Source organism: Varanus komodoensis, unplaced genomic scaffold (assembly GCF_004798865.1).
Source record: "Varanus komodoensis strain SLA01 unplaced genomic scaffold, ASM479886v1 scaffold7_1, whole genome shotgun sequence".
NCBI classification, from domain to species: Eukaryota; Metazoa; Chordata; class Lepidosauria; order Squamata; family Varanidae; genus Varanus; species Varanus komodoensis.
Window position 1 is genome coordinate 2,717,193 of NW_025336479.1, and position 21,762 is coordinate 2,738,954.

At 44.0% G+C, this 21,762-nt stretch overlaps 1 protein-coding gene across 1 annotated transcript in view; it reads left to right on the forward strand.

Annotated features, from left to right (window-relative positions):
- Positions 1–21,150, forward strand: part of UBALD2 (UBA like domain containing 2) — a 32,853-nt gene extending 11,703 nt beyond the window's left edge. The window contains exon 3 of the mRNA XM_044453687.1: positions 19,245–21,150. Coding sequence (XP_044309622.1) covers positions 19,245–19,565 — 321 coding nt within the window. The 3' untranslated portion in view covers positions 19,566–21,150. The remainder of the gene's footprint in view (positions 1–19,244) is intronic.
- The last annotated feature ends 612 nt before the right edge of the window (positions 21,151–21,762 follow it).

Consider the following 21,762-nt stretch of genomic DNA (forward strand, 5'->3'; position numbering starts at 1 on the left):
GGCATGGCCCCACCTAGGAAGCAGCACTGCAGCTTCCTGGGGTCCCAAGGCCAGCTCCTGGCTGAAGGTAAGATTGCCCTGTCAGGATGACCAAATCCATGACCCAGTATCGGTTTTAAGAATGTATAAAATTAGCTTTTGCTTTGTCATGCCTGTAATAAGTTTAAATTTGGTCTTTAAAAGCTGCTGTTATCATTGAACTTCAAATATCTAATAATTTTTTTTGGAATCCACATTCAGTTTAAATTAGCTTGTTTGGGGGCAGTCTCAAGTGTATGAACCTTGAAGGGTTGTGGTTTCTGTTTCGCTGGCCCATTTATCCATTGAATAATAATTCTACAAAAGGTGTTTGGTTCTCTGCCTAAAACAGACTTCCAGTGCCATGTGATGGATGATGGCCATGTTCTCTTCAGCCACAAAGGTTCTGGGCAGCTTTGAGTCAGTCACTATCTGTTTTCCTAACTTACCTCATAGGGTTGTTCTGTGGAAGAATTGTGAGGGGAGGGGGCATGGGTGCGGTTCCATAGTAACTTCAGGAAGGGCGAGAGAAAATGCACAACGTAAAAACTGAGGCTGTTTCTTCTGTGACCAAAATTAAGGCATAAACTTGCAGACTTAGATAGCTTATGGTCTTGGCATTCCAAAGGAGGAGGATGACCGGTTTGCATGATCAAAACAGCCCGCTGGGACAGGATTTTAATATTCAACAGACAGCTTTGGTTTGTCCTGTGAACCTGGATGGAAGGAGTTAAAACAGCCAATTGATGGAATATTTAGAATGGCTCTGGGTGCCATGGCCTAAATAAGCTGCTATTTGATGATGAGAGCGGGCGCATTGAGTCCAAGTGGCTGGGTGCTTGAAAAGACTGGAACCTGCAACACAGTGGAGTTACTGGAGGCTTACCTTCCCACATGGGGAGAACAGAGGGGGTTTATTCCCCACCCGCATTGTGAAGTGGCCCCACATGCCTGCAGTGATTCTGTGTTGATTCTAATGTAACCAGGGTTGGCAATGAGGCAAGCGCTAACACATTCAGCAATAGACTGTCCATTTTAAGTTATTTCTGTTTTCAGGTTACCAAGGCCACAACATTTTGACCTTTGGTGATTACTCTTTGATGTCCTGGCCCTGCCTTTTGAAAGTAGGGGTTTTTGCAGCCAGTGGGAGAGCTCCTTAGTTCTCACTAGGGATGTGAAGGCTTGCACTCCCCTTCCCAAAAAGAATATTAGGAAGGGGGGCAGAAAAATTAAAACTCTTTCCCTCCAGGACTTTTTTTTTTCAAAAATTGGAATAAAGAAATGTGGTTTCGTTTCTGTGAATGTGTCTGATTTTCACCCATCTCCCCCCGTCCCACTTTCACATCATTAATCACACAAGAAGACACTGCTAATGGGTGGTCTGACTGACTTTGTGGTGGGGATCAGCTTCTTCTCAATGGGGTTATATCTGCATTTAAGAATTAGGTTGTGGTTTGTGAGCACTGCTCAGACCCAGTCTGTTAGGCACCCAGATGGCATCCATAGCACAAAGAGATTTTCACCAGTTTAGGCTGTGGTGCCAACTGTAACCCATCATGGTCAAAGACAGCCAGTCGCTGTTGTTCGTGCTCCGGCAACATGCAGGTTCAGTTGCTGCAGTGCACAGTCTGTGGGGCTGCCTTTCAGATCTTGAGTTGCTTCAAAATACAGCCAGTTGGCTCCTGACTACCCTCGGATGTGCATTTTGTCAGACTCGGCCTATCTCAATAACCCTCTCTCCCTGGATGAACTTGCCTCTTTCTTGATGTCATCTGGGAATTTTGTTGTTCTCGGCCAACTGAGATTAGGTGGATGAGGGCAGAGAATTGGGCCTTATTTGTAGTCCTGTCCTGGCACTGTTAGAGGCAGCTATACCTAGTGTTTATCCTTGTGAGTTTCAGAACCTGCTTGCATGATCAGTGTGCCACTGGCCATTTTGAATTTTGAGGCTGTGTCTTGTTATGTTACCTAAACCTGGCAGGGTGGGTAGTGTGAGGATTAAGCCCTTGTAAAATGCACGAGGTGCTCTTTAGTACTCTAGCCCTTTAAATTCAGCTTATTTTTTATGTTTTTACTTAGGACTTAAAGAGTTGCTATGGCGGTTAGAGTGTGGGACTGGATCTCTAGAAGTCTGAGTTCTAGACCGCACTGAGGTGTAAAACTCACTGGATGTCTTTGGGCTAGTCTCAGCCTAACCTAAATCACTGGGTGGCTGTTGTGAGTATTACATGGAGAGGAGGAAAATCTTTTTTTTTTTTTTTTTTTTTTTGCCTTGGTTCCTTGAAAGAGGAAGGAAGAAAGGGAAAAACTGTAATATAGTAATATTTTGTGATTATTAGCTGCCTTGAGTATCATGTGATAAAAAGGCAGGATACAACATTAATAATGATAATACAAATGTAACGTTTTTTAATTTGCTGCTGTTTTATCAGTATTTCCAGCTGATTGTCTTCTTTGTTTCTCTGTGTGTTCTGCCTTTCATTGCTGTGTTGTATGTTTAAAGCTTTTTTAAAAAAATTGTTTTCACTCTCTAAGCTATCTTAGGAATTATTTTACAGATAAGGTGGGGTAAACATTTATTTTAAATACATTACTTGTAGGGAACATGTTTTTGAGATTAGGAAACACTAGCAGCCTGGTCCCTCGGTAATGGGTTGGCCTACAAATGTGAACAAGGGAAGCATTTGCAGATTGCTAACTATAGAAGTATTCTTATGCTATTGTGAGAGTCGAAGATGAAATGTAAGAACATATGGCATGGAATAGGGAACTCTGCTTGCTTGCTTTCTCTCTTGTGGTTCAGCACCCAAGGTGGTTGACTTATTATCTATTTACTTATTGAGTTCTAAACAGCACAGCCAGATACATTTAAATGTACATTAAAACTAGCTGCTTAGTTGCATATGGACCATAAATTACCCTTGTGGCAGGGGAAGATTGTGGATCTCATCCTTCTACTGCTTTGGTTTTAATACAGCTATTTATGTGCTGCAGGCTTATGGAACAAATGTAAGTTGCTTGTTTGGGGCATAGCACATCTCTAGACATTTTAAGTTTTTGCACCCTGAAAGTAGCATGACTGCTGGACAAGAAGTCCATGTGTGTTTTCTTTGTACTTTTGTGAGGACCATATCAGATATTCTAGAGTAAGAACCTAAGTTTGTATCTGATTGCATTCTCTTTCTGTTCTTACCTGGCCCTGTTCTGCTCTTTCCCTACCACCTCCTTTTGTCTCCTCAGTGTTGAAATACAGATTGTAATCTCTTTGGAGCAAGAATCTGGCCCAAAGTGTTTCTGTTGTTCTGCAAAGTACATGATAGATGCTATAAAAATAGCAAGCTGAAGTCAAAAGACCTTCATGTTCTGCTCAGGATGAGCATGATGAGAGTGATAGCACTGGCAGTAGCTAACAATGCACATTTGGACAGAGAAAGTCCTGTAGTTCCCAGCAGGCCGCAGCTAGCCATGGATAGCATTGTGCCCTAAGTGTGACGCAGTGGTTAAGAGTGTGGGGCTGGAGCTCTGGCTTCTGGTCCCTGCTCAGCCGTGGAGCTCTCTGGGTGACTTAGGGCCAGTCACTGCTCTCAGTCCAACCTACCCCACAGGGTTGCTGTTGCGAGGGTAAGACTGGGAAGAGGAGGAGTATGCTAGCTGCTTTGAACCCCTTGGAAGGAAAAAAAAAGGCAGGATGTTAACAAAATAAATAAATAAACCTTCCCTCTGCAGTCTTTTCTCCCTCCAGATGTTAAACATTGGGGGTCACTAGCTAAATTCATACGTATATATTTGAGGTTGAATTCTTTGTCTGCGCATGCCCAAATAAGCAGGAAGTCATGGTGTGAGACTGTAGGATACTAGGCACAAGAAGTTGGCTGTGCTTTAATTTGTTCCTAACTCCCATGACTTAAAAACGGCAATGAAAAACCAAGCAGGAGAACAAAATTTCTTAAGCAAGCTGAGCAAAATGGGTGTTTTGATTAGCATCTACTCAAAGGAGTAGGGAGGGGGTGGCGAGGGCCAGATATGTGCTTGCATCAAGAAAGAAATGCCTCCTGCTCTTGGGGGGGGGGGTGAAGAGGTGGGCAAGGAGATACCTGATTGTGTGCTTGACAGCAGAGCATGCATGCATGCATGCATGCAGGCAGGCAGTGGGCTGTAGCCATGTGCAGGTGGGGGAGTGGAAGGGGGTGTCTGAAGAGCTATGAGAGTGGTCCATCGCCTTTGAGGGCTGAAACAGAGGAGCCGGAGAAGGGAACAAGGTGGTCAAATCTGACACTTCAGTTCTATTTTAAGATGGCCTTGGGCAGCTGGGTGGGGGACAGCCATTGATCAGGGCAACTCTGCAGAGAGAGAGCTTTCCACATTCCTTCTCTGCAGCCCTACTCGCAAGGCTGCTAGTAGCCCTGCAGCTGGGAATATGAACCGGTATGTCGCAAGTTGTTTTCTGCTATGGGGTAAATGGTGGTTGAATGGGGGCAAGCCAAGGGATGGGCTATCCACACCTCCCTGGTGCCACTTTCTTTGATCTGACGTGGGGGCAGAAGGGGCAGGGCTGCTTTCAAGTTATAAGCACAGACACCTGGCAATCTAATCCAGAGTTTCCCTCTATCTCATCTGCTTCGGTCCCGGGATGCAAGAGATCAGGGTGTGTTGTTACCTGGGGTTGTTCCCCAGCAGGTATGTTCTGAATTGACCTGCCATCCACGTCGCTTTGGCCCACAGCTCCCACCAGCCCCAGTCAGCTTGGCCAATGGTGAGGAATGCAGCAAGTTGTATTCCATCTGGAGGGCTGGTGGGTGCAGGAAGCTGTATGAGGAACTCAACCCTTGTCACTCAGAGCACATTTTTCATGAATTGCATGCACGTAACACATTTTGCATGCGTTGCACGAATGGGTATGTAAGAGGATAATCTGGCCACACACATCTGTCTGCCCACCCCACTTTTGCAGTGAACTGATTAAGTAGCAACACATAATTCTGTCAACATTTGTGCAAAGTCTGGGTTCTTAACAAATGGCTCTGCACATCATGGAATGGAGGGAGTGTAAGTCGGAACTGGAGGCTTCCCCTGCTATATGTAAAGCACCAGGGACTTCCGCACAAAGTCTAATTTTACTACAGTTGGTGTACTCTTAGTGAAACTACTTCAGAGTTTCTATCAGGATTGTTGATTTCAGAATTTATGATAAGCATCATCTTCAAGGTAGTGAAGTGGGGTTTGTGGGGAAAAAATGAATTGGTCTATTTTCTGGAACAATTTCCTATGCCCGTTAGGCTAATTAGTAAACTAGAGTAATTTGTGCCAGAACATTTTCTGATGCCCTACAGAGTAGACAAATTTAACATTTTTATTTTGCTTGAATTTAGTAAATAACAAAGCTAAAAGAGTACCCCCTTTTTTGCCCCAGTACAACACACATATTTGACTGAAATATTTGAGGGAAGAAATTAAAATGCATGTTACATAGTGTTGATATCTTGCATTATTTTCCTGTGGAAAATAATAAGGCGCTGGAAAAATTCCAGTTTTGAAAAAATTTCTACTCACACCATTGCCCCAAGACCATCCAGACCTTTTGGTATATGGAGGCAGATGTTCTTCTAAACATTAAGAAAGATGCACTTTTATAACATCATATAGGGCTAGGGATGGGCAAAGGTAGAGCTAGATCTTCTGATAAATCTCTAGATAAGTTGCAGTAGATCATCAAGGATTGTCTGACTGAACAATAGCACCAACAAAATTACTGTCCCCTCTTCCACTGCAAACACCCTTAATTATCCTGCTGAGATGAAAAAAGCTTTGAGTAATCTGGAGTGGATTTATATGTGGAAGGACTGAGCTCCATTAATTTCTGGTACTGAAAACAAATTCCCGGGCTTAGAAATCTTTAATCTTAAGCGTATATCTTTTGCACCAGGCTCTGGTTGGTTGATCCTGAGGTGGATCTATTAAGAACAAAATAGATATTGCTCACCTGATATCTACCCTTTCCTGATTCGCCTGTCATCCGCAAAATTTAGTTGGCAGCGTTTTACAACCAATTCAGCATACTATGAATGTATTTGATCTTCCTCTGTGTATGTAGCTGCAGCCTGGAAACCTCTACCTTGGCTAGACTAAATGAATATGGACAAAGGTTACTGTATTGTTATTTTTAATATAGTTTTTAAAAAGCTTTAATCTTGTTTCAACATTGCAAGCACAGTGAGCTCTTTATGCTAACAGTGCAGCACAGCTACAGTTACTTGTGCTCACTCAGGGCTACCAACAAGCCACTTAGAAAAGCCACGGCAAATCTAGGGGATGCAGCTGCTTGAAAAGTTCATGGATTGTGGCCAAGGGCTGTTCGATTTTAAACAGGACATGGTGCAGGCTAGAATGGATTGTTGCATTTATATGTACGAGCAGTGTTGAAATCCGTCTGTTCAGCAGGGCTTGATGATTATTATTTTTTACATAGCTATGCGCATTCTAGGATTCCAGGCAGCAAAAGCCTGGGATGGGGCATCCTGGAGCTTGACATGATTGATGCTGGATGAATGCTTAAAAGCTCACGATGATTTGCAGAGATCAGAGCAGCCAGGCCATCAGGTTCTCTCATGGCTCGGGACCCCCTCCATGACTGCCAACATTAAAATAAATTGTCCAGAAAGGTAAAACTAATTTCAAACTCTTGTCCTGGTTGTGTAGAGTTAACTAAAGGCAAGATGGCCTTCAGTCAAAAATCAGATTAAATCTGGGGCCTATTCCTAGCCTTGTCCTCCTACTGTTTGCTTTCTGCTTAGGTGTGACATCTTACATGTCAAACATGCAGACTGTGTGGTTCAGAGACAGTGTGTTAAACAAACTGGATGATGTCAACTTAACATTGTAGTACTGCCACAAAAAGAGCACATTCCTTCCTTGGGCAGACAAGTTTGCTTTTTGTACTTTTCACACTATAGTGTGTGAAGGGAAAAATACATGTCTTTAAAAGCACAAGCCTATGCGTGCTTAGACAGGCATACTGGGAGTCATAGGCCTTTTCTCTAAGTATGCATAGGATTGCCCCCTAGCAATATCAGGTGGATTTGTGGCAAGGGTGGCTGCGTAGTCATCACATCTTCACACGTTGTGAGGACTGAAAAAGAGGTGTATGGAAAGCAAGTGGGAAATGCAGCAGCTGTGCAACTAGGAGCAGTTTCTCTCCTGAATGGTTAAAGCGACTTTCTAGGGGTCCTCTGTTGCTGCTGTTTTCCCATTTTTGTAGTGGCCATGCTGGATGTGAGTCTGTTGCATATAACTAATGGGTTTGCCTCATCCTGTGGGAGCGCATCCTGTTCAAGTCCAAAGCCCTAACCTGAAATAGACAGCAGGCCAGACTCTGCTCTGCTTGTGCCTTATATTTAGGGAAGCCATGGAAGGTCAGTTAACATAATTGTATTAACCTTGTCCCCCAACCTCCCTGCCTTTTCTTTTGTATCCATGAAGGCTTTTTAATGCTTTAATGATTTCACTATGCAGCGCTTGCTGCAGGCAGAAAAACAGTGCAGGTTTTCCTCCCATGATCGATGGTATCATGATTTGAGCTTATGGTGGGCCAATTGCAGTTCATTATCACTTATCATTTCAGCACGTGTGAATGCAGTCACACACATCCCCCTTTCTCAGCCCTTTGGGTTACCATATCAGTGTAAAAGTGTATGGTTTCCAGAGCAAGACTTAGAAAGAGAGCCAAACAATCTTTGTGGTAATTGATAAAATATGTCTAAAATCATGCTAACACGGGCAGCCAGAAACATTTTTCCCCTGATTGTACTGCACGCAGGGTCTAAAATGATTTGTTCAAAGTTCTGAAGGAAGCCTTTCCCAAAGGCATAGTTAGATTTAACTTTGCTGGGGGAGGCCAAGCTTATCTTCTCTGCTTCTGCTAGCCAGGTCTTAAGTTCCTCTACAAACATCTGCCAGGATTGTGGTTGCCTGAACAGAGTAGGCAGGAATGTTGAGTCACTTGTGTGGATGTGGGGCATTATGCAATCTTCCTTTTAGCAGAGCACTGTTCCTTACAGGCCCTGCTTTCACCTCTTCTGGGCCTGCCCCTTCCAAGCTAAGCTGCTGGATGGAAAGAAGGGGCTGGTAGAGTTTTGATAATGTTGTTTGTTTGTTTGTTTGTAAAATTTCTAACCTGCCCCACTAGCCACATGACTCCCTGGGTGGGTACAACAGTAAAACCATACCAAATAGTATAGGACAATGTTATCTGACCACATCTCCCTCACTCCCCCTCCCAAGGCTACATCCAGTAGCAAATTCCCCTCCTGCAAGTTTTCTAGACTTGTATGCTGGGTGTTCCTACACCTTCACCCCAGCAGTGTGTGTCATTCAGAAGCACATCTTAATGTTTTGAGGAATGGATGCCTGCTACCACTTAACATTGAAAAATGATAAATGTAACCATTTTCTGCTGGTGTTTTCCTCCCCCTCCCTTTTCATCTGTTGTTCCTCAGGCCTCTCCACATGGTTTCCTCCATCCCTCCAGGCAGCTGCTGTTTCATAGCATGCACTCATTTCTTTTCTTTTAGTCATTGTCTCTTCCTTTCTGGTGTTTAACAGACTTTCCTGCCCCCCCAACCCCCACCATAAACAGAGAATCATCCAGTTCTTTCCTTTGTGGCTGGCCTCACCATTTTAAGTTTCCCCCACCTCTAGCTGTAGAGTGGTTGTGACATCAAAGATGAAAAAACCTGAACACCCTGGTGCAAGTGTGTTCTGGTGCTGGGGCAGGAGTGAGTGAGTGTGTGTGTGTGTGTGTGTGTGTGTGTGATTGAGAGGGAGGGAGGGAGGTGCTAAAATTAGAACTATTGCACAGAATCCATCACAGCTTACCAGGAAGTGAAAAGAAGCTGAGGAGGGGAGAGGCTTTTGTTTTGGCCTCTCCCAAGAGTTTATGATTGTTGCAACTTGCTAGCTAGATTAGTGTGCTGATGGGGAGGAAAAGCAGCCTGGCTCCTGCTGATTGGGATAGGTTACAGTGCAGAGCTAAAGGTGCTTCATGCTTTTAACTCTGGTTGCAGAATCCACCCTTTTACATCACCTTATTGTAATGAAGGATGCATTTTGTTCTTGCACCATCCTTCTCTGGGAAAGTTGTCCTTAGTCAGAACTGAGATTTAGATCTAAGAATTTCAATAGTTGTGAACTGCCTAGAGGATGTTGGCCATCAGGATGTATACCTGTGTAACAAACTGGGACCCTTAATGGGTGAACTTTCCATGTTTTGCATAATACATGCAGCTCAGATTATTCCAAGTATACAAGAAATCTTTTTGCTGTTGCAAATCCTTAGAAGTAGAAGCATTACAATTTCTGGCAGTTTTTGTTATTATGTACTGTAAAGATGGGTGTGTGTGTGTGTGTTATTTATTATTTATAGATGATGCTGCACCATTCTTCCTCTTACAAGGAGTCCAAGTAGTTTACTAGGTTTTCCTCTCCATTGAGGTAGGTTAGGTCAAGAATCACCCAGTGATCTTTATGGCTGAGTGGGGACTAGAAGCCATGTCTCCTGAGTCCCAGATCAACACTTAGATTTTACAGACTTTGAAACCTTCTGTGGTTCCTGTGACCATCCACACCCTCCAACCTTTGGTATACATTTATCTCTGAAATATATTGGTTGTTTCTTCCAGAGCCCAGTGACTAAAACTGCCGGACTGTATATATTTTAGAGAGAGTGTAGTCACAAATTAAAGCTTAAAACAAAGCTTAAACTTAAAACAAAGATTTGAATTGGCCATAACAATTTATTATGTTCTATTGTATTTCAATGTATCTTATTGTGTTGTAAGCCGCTCCGAGGCTTCGGCAAGGGGCAGCATAGAAATGTAATCATCATCATCATCATCATCATCATCATCATCATCTCTCATTTTTACTACTGTGCATTGCATGCAAAGGGTCCCATGTTTAATCCTCAGCATCTTCAGGTTGTTTCCTGCCTAGAACCTACTAAACAGAGCTTCTTCCAACCAGGTGTGTGTGCCTGATGTTGTGGATGTTCGCTCCCACCATCCCTGAGCACTGACCAGGCTTGCCTAGGTTGAGGTTGTTTTAGTCCAGAAACATCTGAAGGGGACCAAGATGGGAAAACCTTTTGGGCACTACTAAAGCAGACGCGTGGTTGATAATTGGAGCAGGTATAAGATTGCTTCCTTTGTTCCTCAGCTTGAGGACTATTCAAACAGGGTGTGTTTTTTTCTGCATAGGCACCTACATCCACATGGGCTTTTCCTTCTCATCACGGGCCCTTTGTTTTGTTTTGAACACCGCTTTGTTGTTCCTTTTGACAGACTCCTCAGTTTTAAGTGGGTGCTGGATGCGCCAGGCTGGGTTAGATCGCCAGGCTGGGTTAGATCGCCAGGCTGGGTTAGATCGCCTTAGATCCTGGAGGTGGGGAGTGGCTGGAGAGGCCGGCCCGAGCAAGCCTTCTCAGCAAGGGGGGGGGGGCTGCTATGTGCTGTTCTTGTAACTTCTCTGTTTGTTGTGGTAACGCGGGTGCGCCCTCGCTGCCATGTTGTTGCCTGGGGCCCTCCCTCCTGTTTCCCGTCCAAACAGACCTCCTTGCATTCCCCTCCCACCGCTCACTGCTCCCTTTCAGTCTATTCTGGGGCCCTTTATCAGGCACATGCTGCTTAGCGGGAAATGGCCATTTATCTTCGGGGCAGCCGTATTCACTGGTAGGTTTACGCCTGGCACGCTGTGGAATATAGCCCTCTGAACCAGCGTGATTGTGACACAGGAAGCTGCCCTGTAGTAAACATGACAGTCACTCGACCTCTTGCACAGAAATTACGCCCATTCTCTCGCCCTTGGAGGAGAACACTGCTCTGAATACGACAAACAATACTTCATGCCAAAAGCTTTCTAAATCTCCTGGGAATGTGTGTGTGTGCGTGTGTGCTCGTGCGCATGTATGTTTGTTTTACTCAACAAGAATAAGGTGATCAGGTAAGGAGACAACTTGGTTAGGATATAGCCAGCATTTAAAGTACTCTGTGCAAGCTTCTGAGTCACACAAAACTCTTTCTCAACCTTGACGTAGACTTTGCATAGTTAAATCAACCTGAAAATAGTTAATTGGGTTCTTTCACACACCCTCAGAATACTTGGGTGGCTTGAGATGGCAGAGGGCAATAGGCATTGGCAGAATGAAATAATGGGGTACAAAGGAAGAAATTTGCCAACCGTCTTACTGTGCTAAACTTGCTCCACAGTATATTTTGCTCTTTGTGCCTTCCACATGCTTTACTTGCAAATCCCTACACATGTGCTCATTTGTGAAGATCAGATGCCTGCTTTCTTTATTGTTTTTTAAAAAGTTGCTCAAAACGCAAGTATTTGGATCTGTTTCCTGACTCTGTGAAACATGAGGGAATAGGAATGAGGTATGAGTGTCAAGTAAAATGGTGTGCCTGTTTCTCCAGAATGAAAGTGATTGTGTTTTGTTTTGTTTTTTTAAATCATGTGAGTTGAAACACGCTGCCCAGAAGCAGTTCCCCTCCTTTAAAAAAAAAACAGCAACTAATTCCATGTCGACATGCTCAGGATCAAAGTGTTTGGCCTGGTGGATTCATTCCCTGATTGGAAAGCCTAGCATGCAGAAATATTGTGTACATAAAGTGCACTCTTCACTGCATGAATAATAGCATAAGGTGCATAAGGCAGTGATGGTCACCTTGTAGCCTACGTGATGAGTTGGCCTACAGTTCTCAGCAGCCATAATCAGCACAGCCAGTGGTGAGGAATGATGGGAGTTTTAGGCAACCGAAGTGGTCCACTACTGCTATATGGGCATTCTTCAGCTTCTTGTTTCTTTGAGAAAAGAGTTGCAGGGATTGGGTACACAAAGGAATGTAAGAAAAGCCATGCAGGATCATACAGATGGTCCATCAGGTCCAGCACTCTGTTCACACAGTGACAAACCAGGATTCCTCAAACAGGATGGGTGCAAAGACTCCGCCTGCCAAGGCTCCTCTGCAGTGGGTCTGTGAAGGCATGTCACCTTTGGTAATGGGGGAGCACACAGCCAACAAGATTGGTAGCCACTGATAGTTGCCTCTTCTCCGAATTTGTCCCATCTCCTTTTAAGTCCATCCAAATTGGTGACCACCAGTACTTCCTGTGGCAGTGAATTCCATAGTTTAACCACATGTTGTATGATGAAATATTTCTTTTTATCTGCTCTAAGCCTTGCACCAATCAGCTTCATGGGGTGACCCTGGGTTTGAGTGTTATGGGTGGGGGGGGGGAGTCTCCCCTCACTTTTTCCACACCATGCATAATTTAAAGGTCACCCCTTATTCAGATTTTTTTCTAAGCTAAACTTCTGTTTTTGTAGCCGCCCCTCGAAGGAGTATTGCTGCAGTCCTTCGATCATTTTAGTTGCTCTTCTGAGACATTTTCCAAATGAATAATATCCTTTTTCAGATAAGGCGACAAGAACTTTGCACAACATTCTAAATGCTGGCACACCCAGGATTTATATAAGGGAAGTGCAACCTTAGCAGTTTTATTTTCAATTCTGTTCCTGAGTAGGCCTAACATGGAGTTTGCCTTTGCACTAGGTTGACATTTGCATTGAGCTGTCCACTGACAGCTACTCCGAGATTCCTTTCTTGGTCAGCCACTCTTGTGGGGGAAGTAAGCATACCATTGAATGGACACGATGAAGAGCACACAACTGGCAAAAGTTTGTTTTCCATTTGTTTCACAGTCTGACAATGTACAGGTCACACTGCTTTTGATAACAGTTCCTGCTTATCTTCCCCCTCCCCACTCCTATAGTGCCCCCCCCTTGTGCCATTGGCTACACAAAACAAAACTGGTCCCCTTAAGGTGGAACCCAAGCAATTCTCAAAACTGTTTATTTTACCTTGAAACTTTACTTCCTCTTTTCTTTGCTTTTTTATTTCTTTTTTAATAAGTTTTATTCTTAATATATACCTAACAAAAAAAACTAAAAAGCATTAATCATCGATAACATCAAACCTACTGGGTCAGCCCCCCACATTTTTTCTTTTTATGTTAAACTATAAACATATTTAAGTCTATGTGTAGTCCCGTTTCTCTAGCCAATGATAAAAAGAGTCCCAAGTTTTATAGAAGTCTGTATCTTCTTTCTCCTTCAGAGACAAAGTCAATCTGTCCATTTCCACACAGTCCAAGATCTTTTTTAGAATCAGTTCATTGGTAGGTGGCTCTTCACTCTTCAAGTGTTGGGCAAATTCCTTTGCTTTTTTTAAAAGAAAGCTCTGAGAATGTACTTTCACATTTTAAAGTACTACATAATATCATGGTTTAGAAATGAAAGATGGGTGCGTCTGCATGTGCATAAAAAGAGCTTCATTGGCAAAACAAACATGCTAATAGCTGGGGCATATGGGTGGCGTGTCTGAATTCCATTGCAAAGGGAAAGTTATATGCAAGCGTCTGGAACACTCCAGGGCTTTACATAACATGCAGGTGTAGGAAGGGAGGGGGCCTGTCTCTTGTTTGATGCTTGAAACGGCTGCTCCTCTTCTCGACAAACGTGAATGTCGAGAACAGACAGAAAGGAGTCAGAATATTGGCAGATCTGAATGCTCTTCCAGAAGGAGAAGACAGGCAGGAGGGGAGAGACAGATGAGGCTATGTTGTTGAAACGGGAATATAGTCTTAGGGTAATTTGTAGGATCCACTTGCAGAAAAGAAGCCCCCAGTGAAGGTGTTCTGGGCCATCCCTCTAATGCGGTGGGAGTGGAGTGGGCTGCTGTTCTGGAGCAAGAGGGGTTGAAAAGGGAGCGTTGGTTGCATGCTCTTATTTGAAGTCCATTCAACCAGAAACTCAAGCCATCCTTTGCTTCTGTTCTCCATCATAACACAGATGAGAGTCTTAGTGCAGTAATGAGGCAGATGATGACTACTTAACTCTTAACATGCGTTGACAATTTTTATTTAAACATGCAGTGGATTTCTGACCCCCCTCCCTTTTGCTTTCAGTGAACTCAAGACAGAAGTATGTTGTTGTGTACAGATGAGTTTTTTATTCCAAGGTAATTAGCCAAGGATGCTCCAGCGTTAATGCAGATCAGAGCTTTCACACCTCTGTATAAACGCTCTTGGAGGGTCAGGCAGCCTCCCCGAACCTGATCCCCTCCAAATGTGTCAAACTACAATTTGGCAGTTACAGAAAGCTTTCCTAGGTAAAGAATGGTCATAGGGAAAACGTTGACCTTTGGTTGTAAAGCATTATACATGTAGCATAACAGCTTAAGTCCTCAGATCCATCCTCTGCTCCAGGAGACCAAATGCCATGCATGAGTGATCTTTCATGATTGATATGCCCATTATGTGAAGAGGATACTTACTTCATGCAATGTTGATAATAAGAGATCTGGACAATTGCAGATCACAGGTAGTTACCAAGAACACTGCAGAATTTTCAGTTTTCAAATGAAGATTTTTTTGGCTTGGACATAAGGCTCTCATCTCACACCATCTCCTCGGGAACAGCCAGATTTTAGTTCTGGGAAATTCACTGTACTTGATTTACAAGTAGTTAGTTTGCTCACTGCCAATTAAACAGAATGAGTAGGTGAGAGAGAAAGGGGCAGAAATCCATTTTGCAAAACAAAGTCCAATTTATGAGTTTTGATTGAGGAATTAACTATGCTAATGCCATAAACAACCAGAGCAAGAATGCAACTGGATTCAGAAAAAAGGCCTACAATTCCCAGCAAGCCCCATCTAACTAAACTTGCATCAAATTATGTTTTCAGTTATTTTTAGGGGATGCTGCTATGTAAGCTGACTTCCAACAATCTCTTGCTCTGATTGGAATATAAGGCCAGGCCAGGAGTTAAAATTTGCCTGGATCTGCCTGGATAACAGATCCAAGGCTATATAGCAAGGGGACGGCATATAAAAACTTTAAATAAATAAATAATAACAGATCTTGAAGGAGTTGAATGCGTGCAGAGGCCAGTTCAGTTAGCTGGAGTGTATATACCTGGCCATATTTGCTCTAATAAGAAACCATCTTGAAGCTAAAACAGGGTTGTCAGAAAAATTAAAAGGAGGTTGGATATTGATTACTCTGACCTGCAGATTCCATAGTCAACTGGCTTTTTCTTAGACCTATGTATTCATGAACATTTTTAACTGCTTTTTTTACACAAAGACATTTGCACAATTGCTTTTGTGCAAGTGTTTGCATGCTCTAATACATGGCGCCGGGTCCAGATGAAGCATGGAAGGCAAAGGATGGGACAGTGAACCAACTTACAAATACCACTGTGTTCAACTAGTATGTACGGTATAACTGTAACTGAGCTCTTAGAATGTTGCTTCCTTTCCCAGTCTTGGTCGAGGATGGAGGACCAGACTAATAAAGGAAGTGTGCTTGTTGAACGGGGGTGGTAGTCGTGCCCCTGAGATAAGAGGGCAATGTTCTCGAAAACCTAGGAGTTCCCCAGAAAATTGACCTTGGTGCTTGGTTAATGATGCGAATCAAGTGTTACACCTGTCATCGTAGGCTTTGCGAAAAGCAGCCATCCATAGTGGAAAATAAAATTCTCTTGGACGGAGAACAGTTACTCAACAGTGACAGGGGCCTCTCGTGACTCCAAAAGTCCCCAGCTCTGTTTGCTGGAAATGATATACTTCATTTTTGTTAGTATGCATGCTTCATTGTGAAGGGGTTGCACATTCTGTAGCTCTGCAAGCCATTCTCTCTGTGAGAGCGGCCTGAATAACTTAATTTGCAGTAACAGAATGTGAATAATTCTGCTTCAGTACTTCCTTGCTTCATGACCAAGCTTTACCAGTGTTTTGCGAACTTTAGAACTTGCATCTGTTCTCTCTGAATTGCAGAACAAACTAACCTGGGAGAATGTGCAAGAGTAGGACCTGCTGGTCTGAGTTATCAGGACAAGTAGATCATACATCCTCTGGGCAGCCTGTATTCCAGTTTTCTCTTTGTTCATTATATTTATCTCTGACCTGTATCCTCTTGCAAAGAGCCCCAAAACAGCAGACATTTCATCTGTACACCAATCCAGTGGTCTAGCTTAAGCTGGAAGCCTGTAACTGGTCCAGTGAGCTTCATGTGGACTAGAGCCTGGATCTGCTGAGTCTCAGTCCAGCACTCGATTTGAGGGGTCCCCAGTATAGTGCCCACAAGTGCCTTGATCCCCAGTGGCATCCACAGAGGTGCCTGTGTTCACCTGACTTTTTTACTTTTAAAAGAATCTGCTTTGCAACATATATTCATGGATGGTATGAAATGCATATAGCATTCTAGTGATGTATACATAGGTTTCAACAAAAGCAGACCAAATATCCAGATAGGTATCCATGTGGAGGCTGTGCAGATATGCCTCCTGTTCATGTATAGAAAGCAGTATAAAATCCTCAGTCCTTTGCATCATAGGAAGTGAGTGTTTATCTTCCCAATTTTATAATATCAGTCTTTTAGCTGTCAAAATAGCCATAAGAACTTGTTTCCCCACCTATTTATTATTCTCCATGAAGCAGATAAATATAGAAGAGCATGGGTATTAAATATTAATATTGATTTTGTGATTTTTAATTAAGTGAACATTAATTTAGTGACTGTTAAAGACTTTTGGTACATAATTTGTTTGTGTAATAACCCACTCCCCTGGTGAAGTAGCTACTGTTGCCAAAACATATTTTTAAAAGAAGCATTACCTGTATTTCACCACCATGAATTAGACATTCCTTTATTGAAGAGATGTTGTGTTGTCCAATAGACATGAAGTAAACGTTTTTGCTGGTTATAATGCAGCCTAAGATGACGGGCAGATGTCAAAGCACTGATCCACTGCTTAGGTATTTCGTGGTGCCCTCTGCAGTTTCTCAAATTTCCAAAAGTTACCATTGGTCCAAAAAGTGTGGGGATCTACTGTACCCCTCTGGCTTTGTTGGCAAGCCATTAGATGAAAGCTGGACCATAAGGAAGGTTGAACGCCAAAGGGTTGAGGCCTTTGAATGGTGGTGCTGGAGGAGACTCCTGCGAGTCCCTTGGACCTCAAGGCGATCAAACCGGTCAGTCCTAGAGGAGATCAACCCTGACTGCTTTTTAGAAGGCCAGATCCTGAAGATGAAACTCAAATACTTTGGCCGTCTAATGAGAAGGAAGGACTCCCTGGAGAAGACCCTGATGCTGGGAACGATTGACGGCAAAAGAAGAAGGGGACAGCAGAGAATGAGGTGGCTGGATGGAGTCACTGAGGCAGTTGGTGTGAGCTTAAGTGGACTCTGGGGGATGGTGGAGGACAGGAAGGCCTGGAGGAGTGTTGTCCATGGGGTCACAATGGGTCGGACACAACTTCGCGACTAGCAACAGTTAGCTGTACCTTTCACTCCCTGCTCACACATCCCCTCAAAAGCCCTGTGCTTTCTATACTTAAAGAGCCATAGTACTTGTAGTGTTATTGTAGGGTCCAAGCTTTATGAAGTGCAGCATTAGCTTATGTGGTGAGCTTTCATGCAAAAGAAATCAAAGCTGAGAAAAGACTGATGTCTTCCTTCCTTTATAGACAAATAATTTCTATTCCTTTAGACCTGATGCTGATATGAGTAGGTTGCTTCTACCGTTCGAAGCTTCTATTCAGGAAAAGGAGTTGTCTCTTTCTATTGCTGGACCCGTTTGGGGCCGTGCACGCACTGCTTTCTGGGAGTTTGTGAAAGTGGGAATTACTTGGGGGCGGCACCCAATGTTAGTCCTACTCGGAATAGACCTGCTGAAATATATGGGACTTTAGTTAATCACGATTAACATGTATCCCATTAATTTCAAGTGGGATCTACTTTAAGTCTGATTAACATCAGATGCAATCCTTGGCTTCCTAATAGTGGGAAATGCTTAATACCTAGACTCAAAACCCTAATTTTTAATACGCAGACATCAGCACTCAGACTTGTCACAGGGGCAGCAGAGCAAGGTAGGCGTACCAGGCGCTGACCTCGTTCCCCCTCACTGATCACTGAGCCCCTATTTCCACATCTCGTTTTTTCTTTCTCCACCTCCCTCCCTGCCAAAAGTGCTTTACTGGGGACGGATGCAACAGATTATTAACTAGCAACAGTTGAGGCCAGACCCTCAGATCCGCCGCCTGCTAGCCCTTCCTCCTGCAGCACAGGAAGGGGCCAGAGCTCAGTAAGAGCATGAGCTTCCATGTGCTGAAGCTCCCAGGTGATTCCTGGGGCTCCGGACAAGGTAGGAAAAACTCCTGCCTGAAACCCTGGAGAGTCATGGCTTCCAGTCAGTGCCAATGACACTGGGCTCAGTGGTCCCATGTGACCCTGTATAAGGCAGCCTCCTGTGTTGCTATTTGTAACAAGTAGGAGGAAGCGGTGGCCTGCTTTTGGGGAGGGCATCAGGTGATCTTCTGAAGAGGCTCAAGTCCCATCCTACATTGTAGGAAGACTTGAGTTGGCTCTGTGGGGTGGCCAGTGCAGCACTGAACGGGACACAGATGGATACAGCTGGATGGGTTACCTTTATGCACATTTCTGTAATCACTGGATTGCACGTATAATCCTTTTCATTTCCATGAGGTTCCCAATGGTTTCCTGCCCAAGCTATTGTCTTCAGGTAGTGATAAGGTGCTTCCAGAAAACCTTAAGATGACCAAGCTTGTTGAATTCTGCATTTCCAACTGGCATCCTGTCACAGTTCATGAGTTACGCATGAAACATCAGTTTTCCAAGAGAAATAAAGTGCTGGGAAAATCTCTACCCTTCAACTCTGGGTGCACACCAACAGTGCTGTGGTGTGTGAGATACCTTTTCAGAACATCCACTTGGTTCTTATGGTCAGGATGGTTAGATGCTTATGAAAATACAGAGATGATACACGCACCCCTGGCCTTTCAGTGCATGTTGGGGTGCTAAGCTCTGGGGTCTGTAACCCGGGGCAGGCGGTGATTAATCTGATGAGGATCCTGGACATGGATTGGAAATTAGTCTGGGTTAAGTTATGTCTTTTTCAGGCTGGTTAATTAGGGGAAGAGGGGAAGCCACTGAATACGCATGGGCAGGAAGTGCTGGGAACAATCCCTCGTGCTTGATTATTTTGAACGGGGATGAGCACAGCCTTGAGTTATTGTGTCAGTGCTGCGCTGACTAAGCAACAGGAATCTTACGTTATACTCCTGCTTTTTCTCTCTCTTCTCCAGATGTGTACACCCAGCAATACTCCAGCCACACCGCCCAACTTCCCAGACGCTCTTGCTATGTTTTCCAAGCTGCGGACTTCAGAGAATCTCCAGAGCAGCAACAGCCCTATCACATCCATGGCCTGTTCTCCACCTGGTAGCTTCAGTCCATTCTGGGCTTCTTCACCTCCCAACCACCAGCCTACCTGGATCCCTCCTTCATCACCCACCAGTCACAACCTCCACCATCACCTCCACCATCAGCAGCCCATGTGGCCTCCTGTGTCTCAGCAAGGCCCTCCCCAGCAGAAAGCCATGACGGCAATGGATGGCCAGAGATAAGACTTGATGTTTTTGGAATAGGGGAAGAAGCTGGGGGGCAGCAGGGTATGGCAAATCCAGGGGGCACGGGGAATGGGGTGGGGGATTTTTTTTTCCCTGAAGTTCGCACTGGAATATTTTATAGTGTTTTTTTTAAACAACACTGATGACCTGTCATCAGTCATCCCTGTTGACCTTTTTTCTTTTTCCTTCTTCTCCCCCCACCCCATCCACTCTTCAGGAGAGTTAATAACTTGTCTTTTCTCTTTTTTTAAAAGAAAAAAATATATATAACTATAATATATAAATATATCTAATGTATATATGTCACAAATGAAAGCAACAGAATTGCAAAGATCCAGGTGGCACTCTGAGAACACTGCTTTGGAAGAAGGGTGGCCACATTGGTTTTGGGGGACAGAAGTCCCTTGAACATGTTTGTGTGTGAGGGAGGTTGGAAGGGTTAAGAAGGACTTGGAAGCTGGCTCTCTTGTGTTTTTGTTGCTCTCCTCTTGCTTTTCCCTTGGTTCCCAGTGGTGGGGAGACACCTGTAGCAGCTGAGATGGTTGAAGGGCCTTGGGAAACCTCTCCGAGAGAAACCGCAGGCCTCAAATTGCGGTTGCCTCTGTGTGTGTGTGTGTGTGTGTGTGTGTGTGTGTGTCTGTGTGTAGGCATGGGAGTGATGCGGGAAGCAGTTCCTGCTGGAACACTGGTGCTTCAGAGAACCTACTAGACGGGTGCGACCTACTGAAGGAATCCAGCTGTAACGCCTCGGCCTGTGTTGTGTCTTGCGATGGAGATGGGGGACTTCTTTTCCCCACATCTGGATTTGCTCCACACAGCTTTCCTGTAGGCCAAAGGAGGAGCTTGGGAAGAAATAATGGAGTCGTGCAAACTTCCTCCACTGTTAGAAATATTGCCGGGGCTCCCCTCTTTGAGTACCATGTTGATTTCTGCCTACAATTTTTGTACATGCAAAGGAGTATGTACCTTGCACTGCCATTCTGGGGAGAAGCCCATGCATACATAGGCACTCCAGCAAAACCATATGGACAGCCAGCTCTTCTTGCCTGTGTGTGTGCAACCTGGTTTTGTTTTTGTTTTAACTGGGGATGCTCTCACTTGGGTTTATGCCCATCTCCCCACGTTCGGCCTCTTGAAACTTTCATGATGTCTACAGCAAGTGTGCCCCAAGTAGCTGAAACTAATTATGTGTTGTACCTTATCACAGACTTAAACATTTCTTCTCGCCCTGCCTCTCCCCTGATCTGGGGAACGGTTCTTTCCCGCCACTGCAGCTTTCAAGTTGTTTTCCTTTAAGAAGGACAATGTTTAAGCATTTGGGAGGCTAAGCCAGAAAGGAAACTACTTAAACGTTCAAGGTATATATATATATCTATATATATAGATATATAGATATACACATGCAGAGGCATCCACCTCCCTAGAAGATGGATCTTTTGGCAGTGTTGTTCCCTTTTGGCAGGCAAGGAGTCAAGGCTCCTCCTGCTCCTCCTCCTCCTTTTTTTAGGTTTTAAAATCAGACTCTTGCTTAAACAGGTTGAAGGTTTTTTATTAATTTAAAAATAAAAAATCACTTTTTTAATCTGACTGGGACTTGTTTTCTTCCCCCCTCCCCCATTGCTGTGTGCTTTGAATACAAAGAAGTCCAGTGGGTTTGAATGACAAAAGTAAGCATTGAGCAGAAAGGCAAATTTGTCCTCTTTGTAAGTACAAGACTATAACTGTCAAGTCAATTCCTGAATGTACACCTGCCCACATTGTTTTAAAAGTCTGTGCATGCACATGGCCACAGGTGCACGTGGCAATTCCCCCCCCCCCGACCCACACGCGTCACTGCTTTACTCAGAATACTTCTCTAGTCAACCTTTTCTCCTCTTCCCTGCTGGCTACAGACATGTGAAGGCCTGGGGAAAATAGTGGGAGGCTTCTTTTACATTTGTTTCTGCTTTTATCCCCTGGGGAATTTTTTTTTGGGGGGGGGGAATTGGTCCTCTCCCACTGGTCTTCCTCTAAACCTTTATATATCTGCTTTTGAAACTCCGTCACCAGTATTAATGTCTGCATTCACTCAGAACTGCTTTGTACAAATCAAGGCTTTATAAAATCCAAGGTTTTATAACATGCTGTACTGTTAAGGTTGCAGCATTGAGAACGCGCACTGGTACTTTCCGTGAGTTTTTCTTTCTGCCCTCCC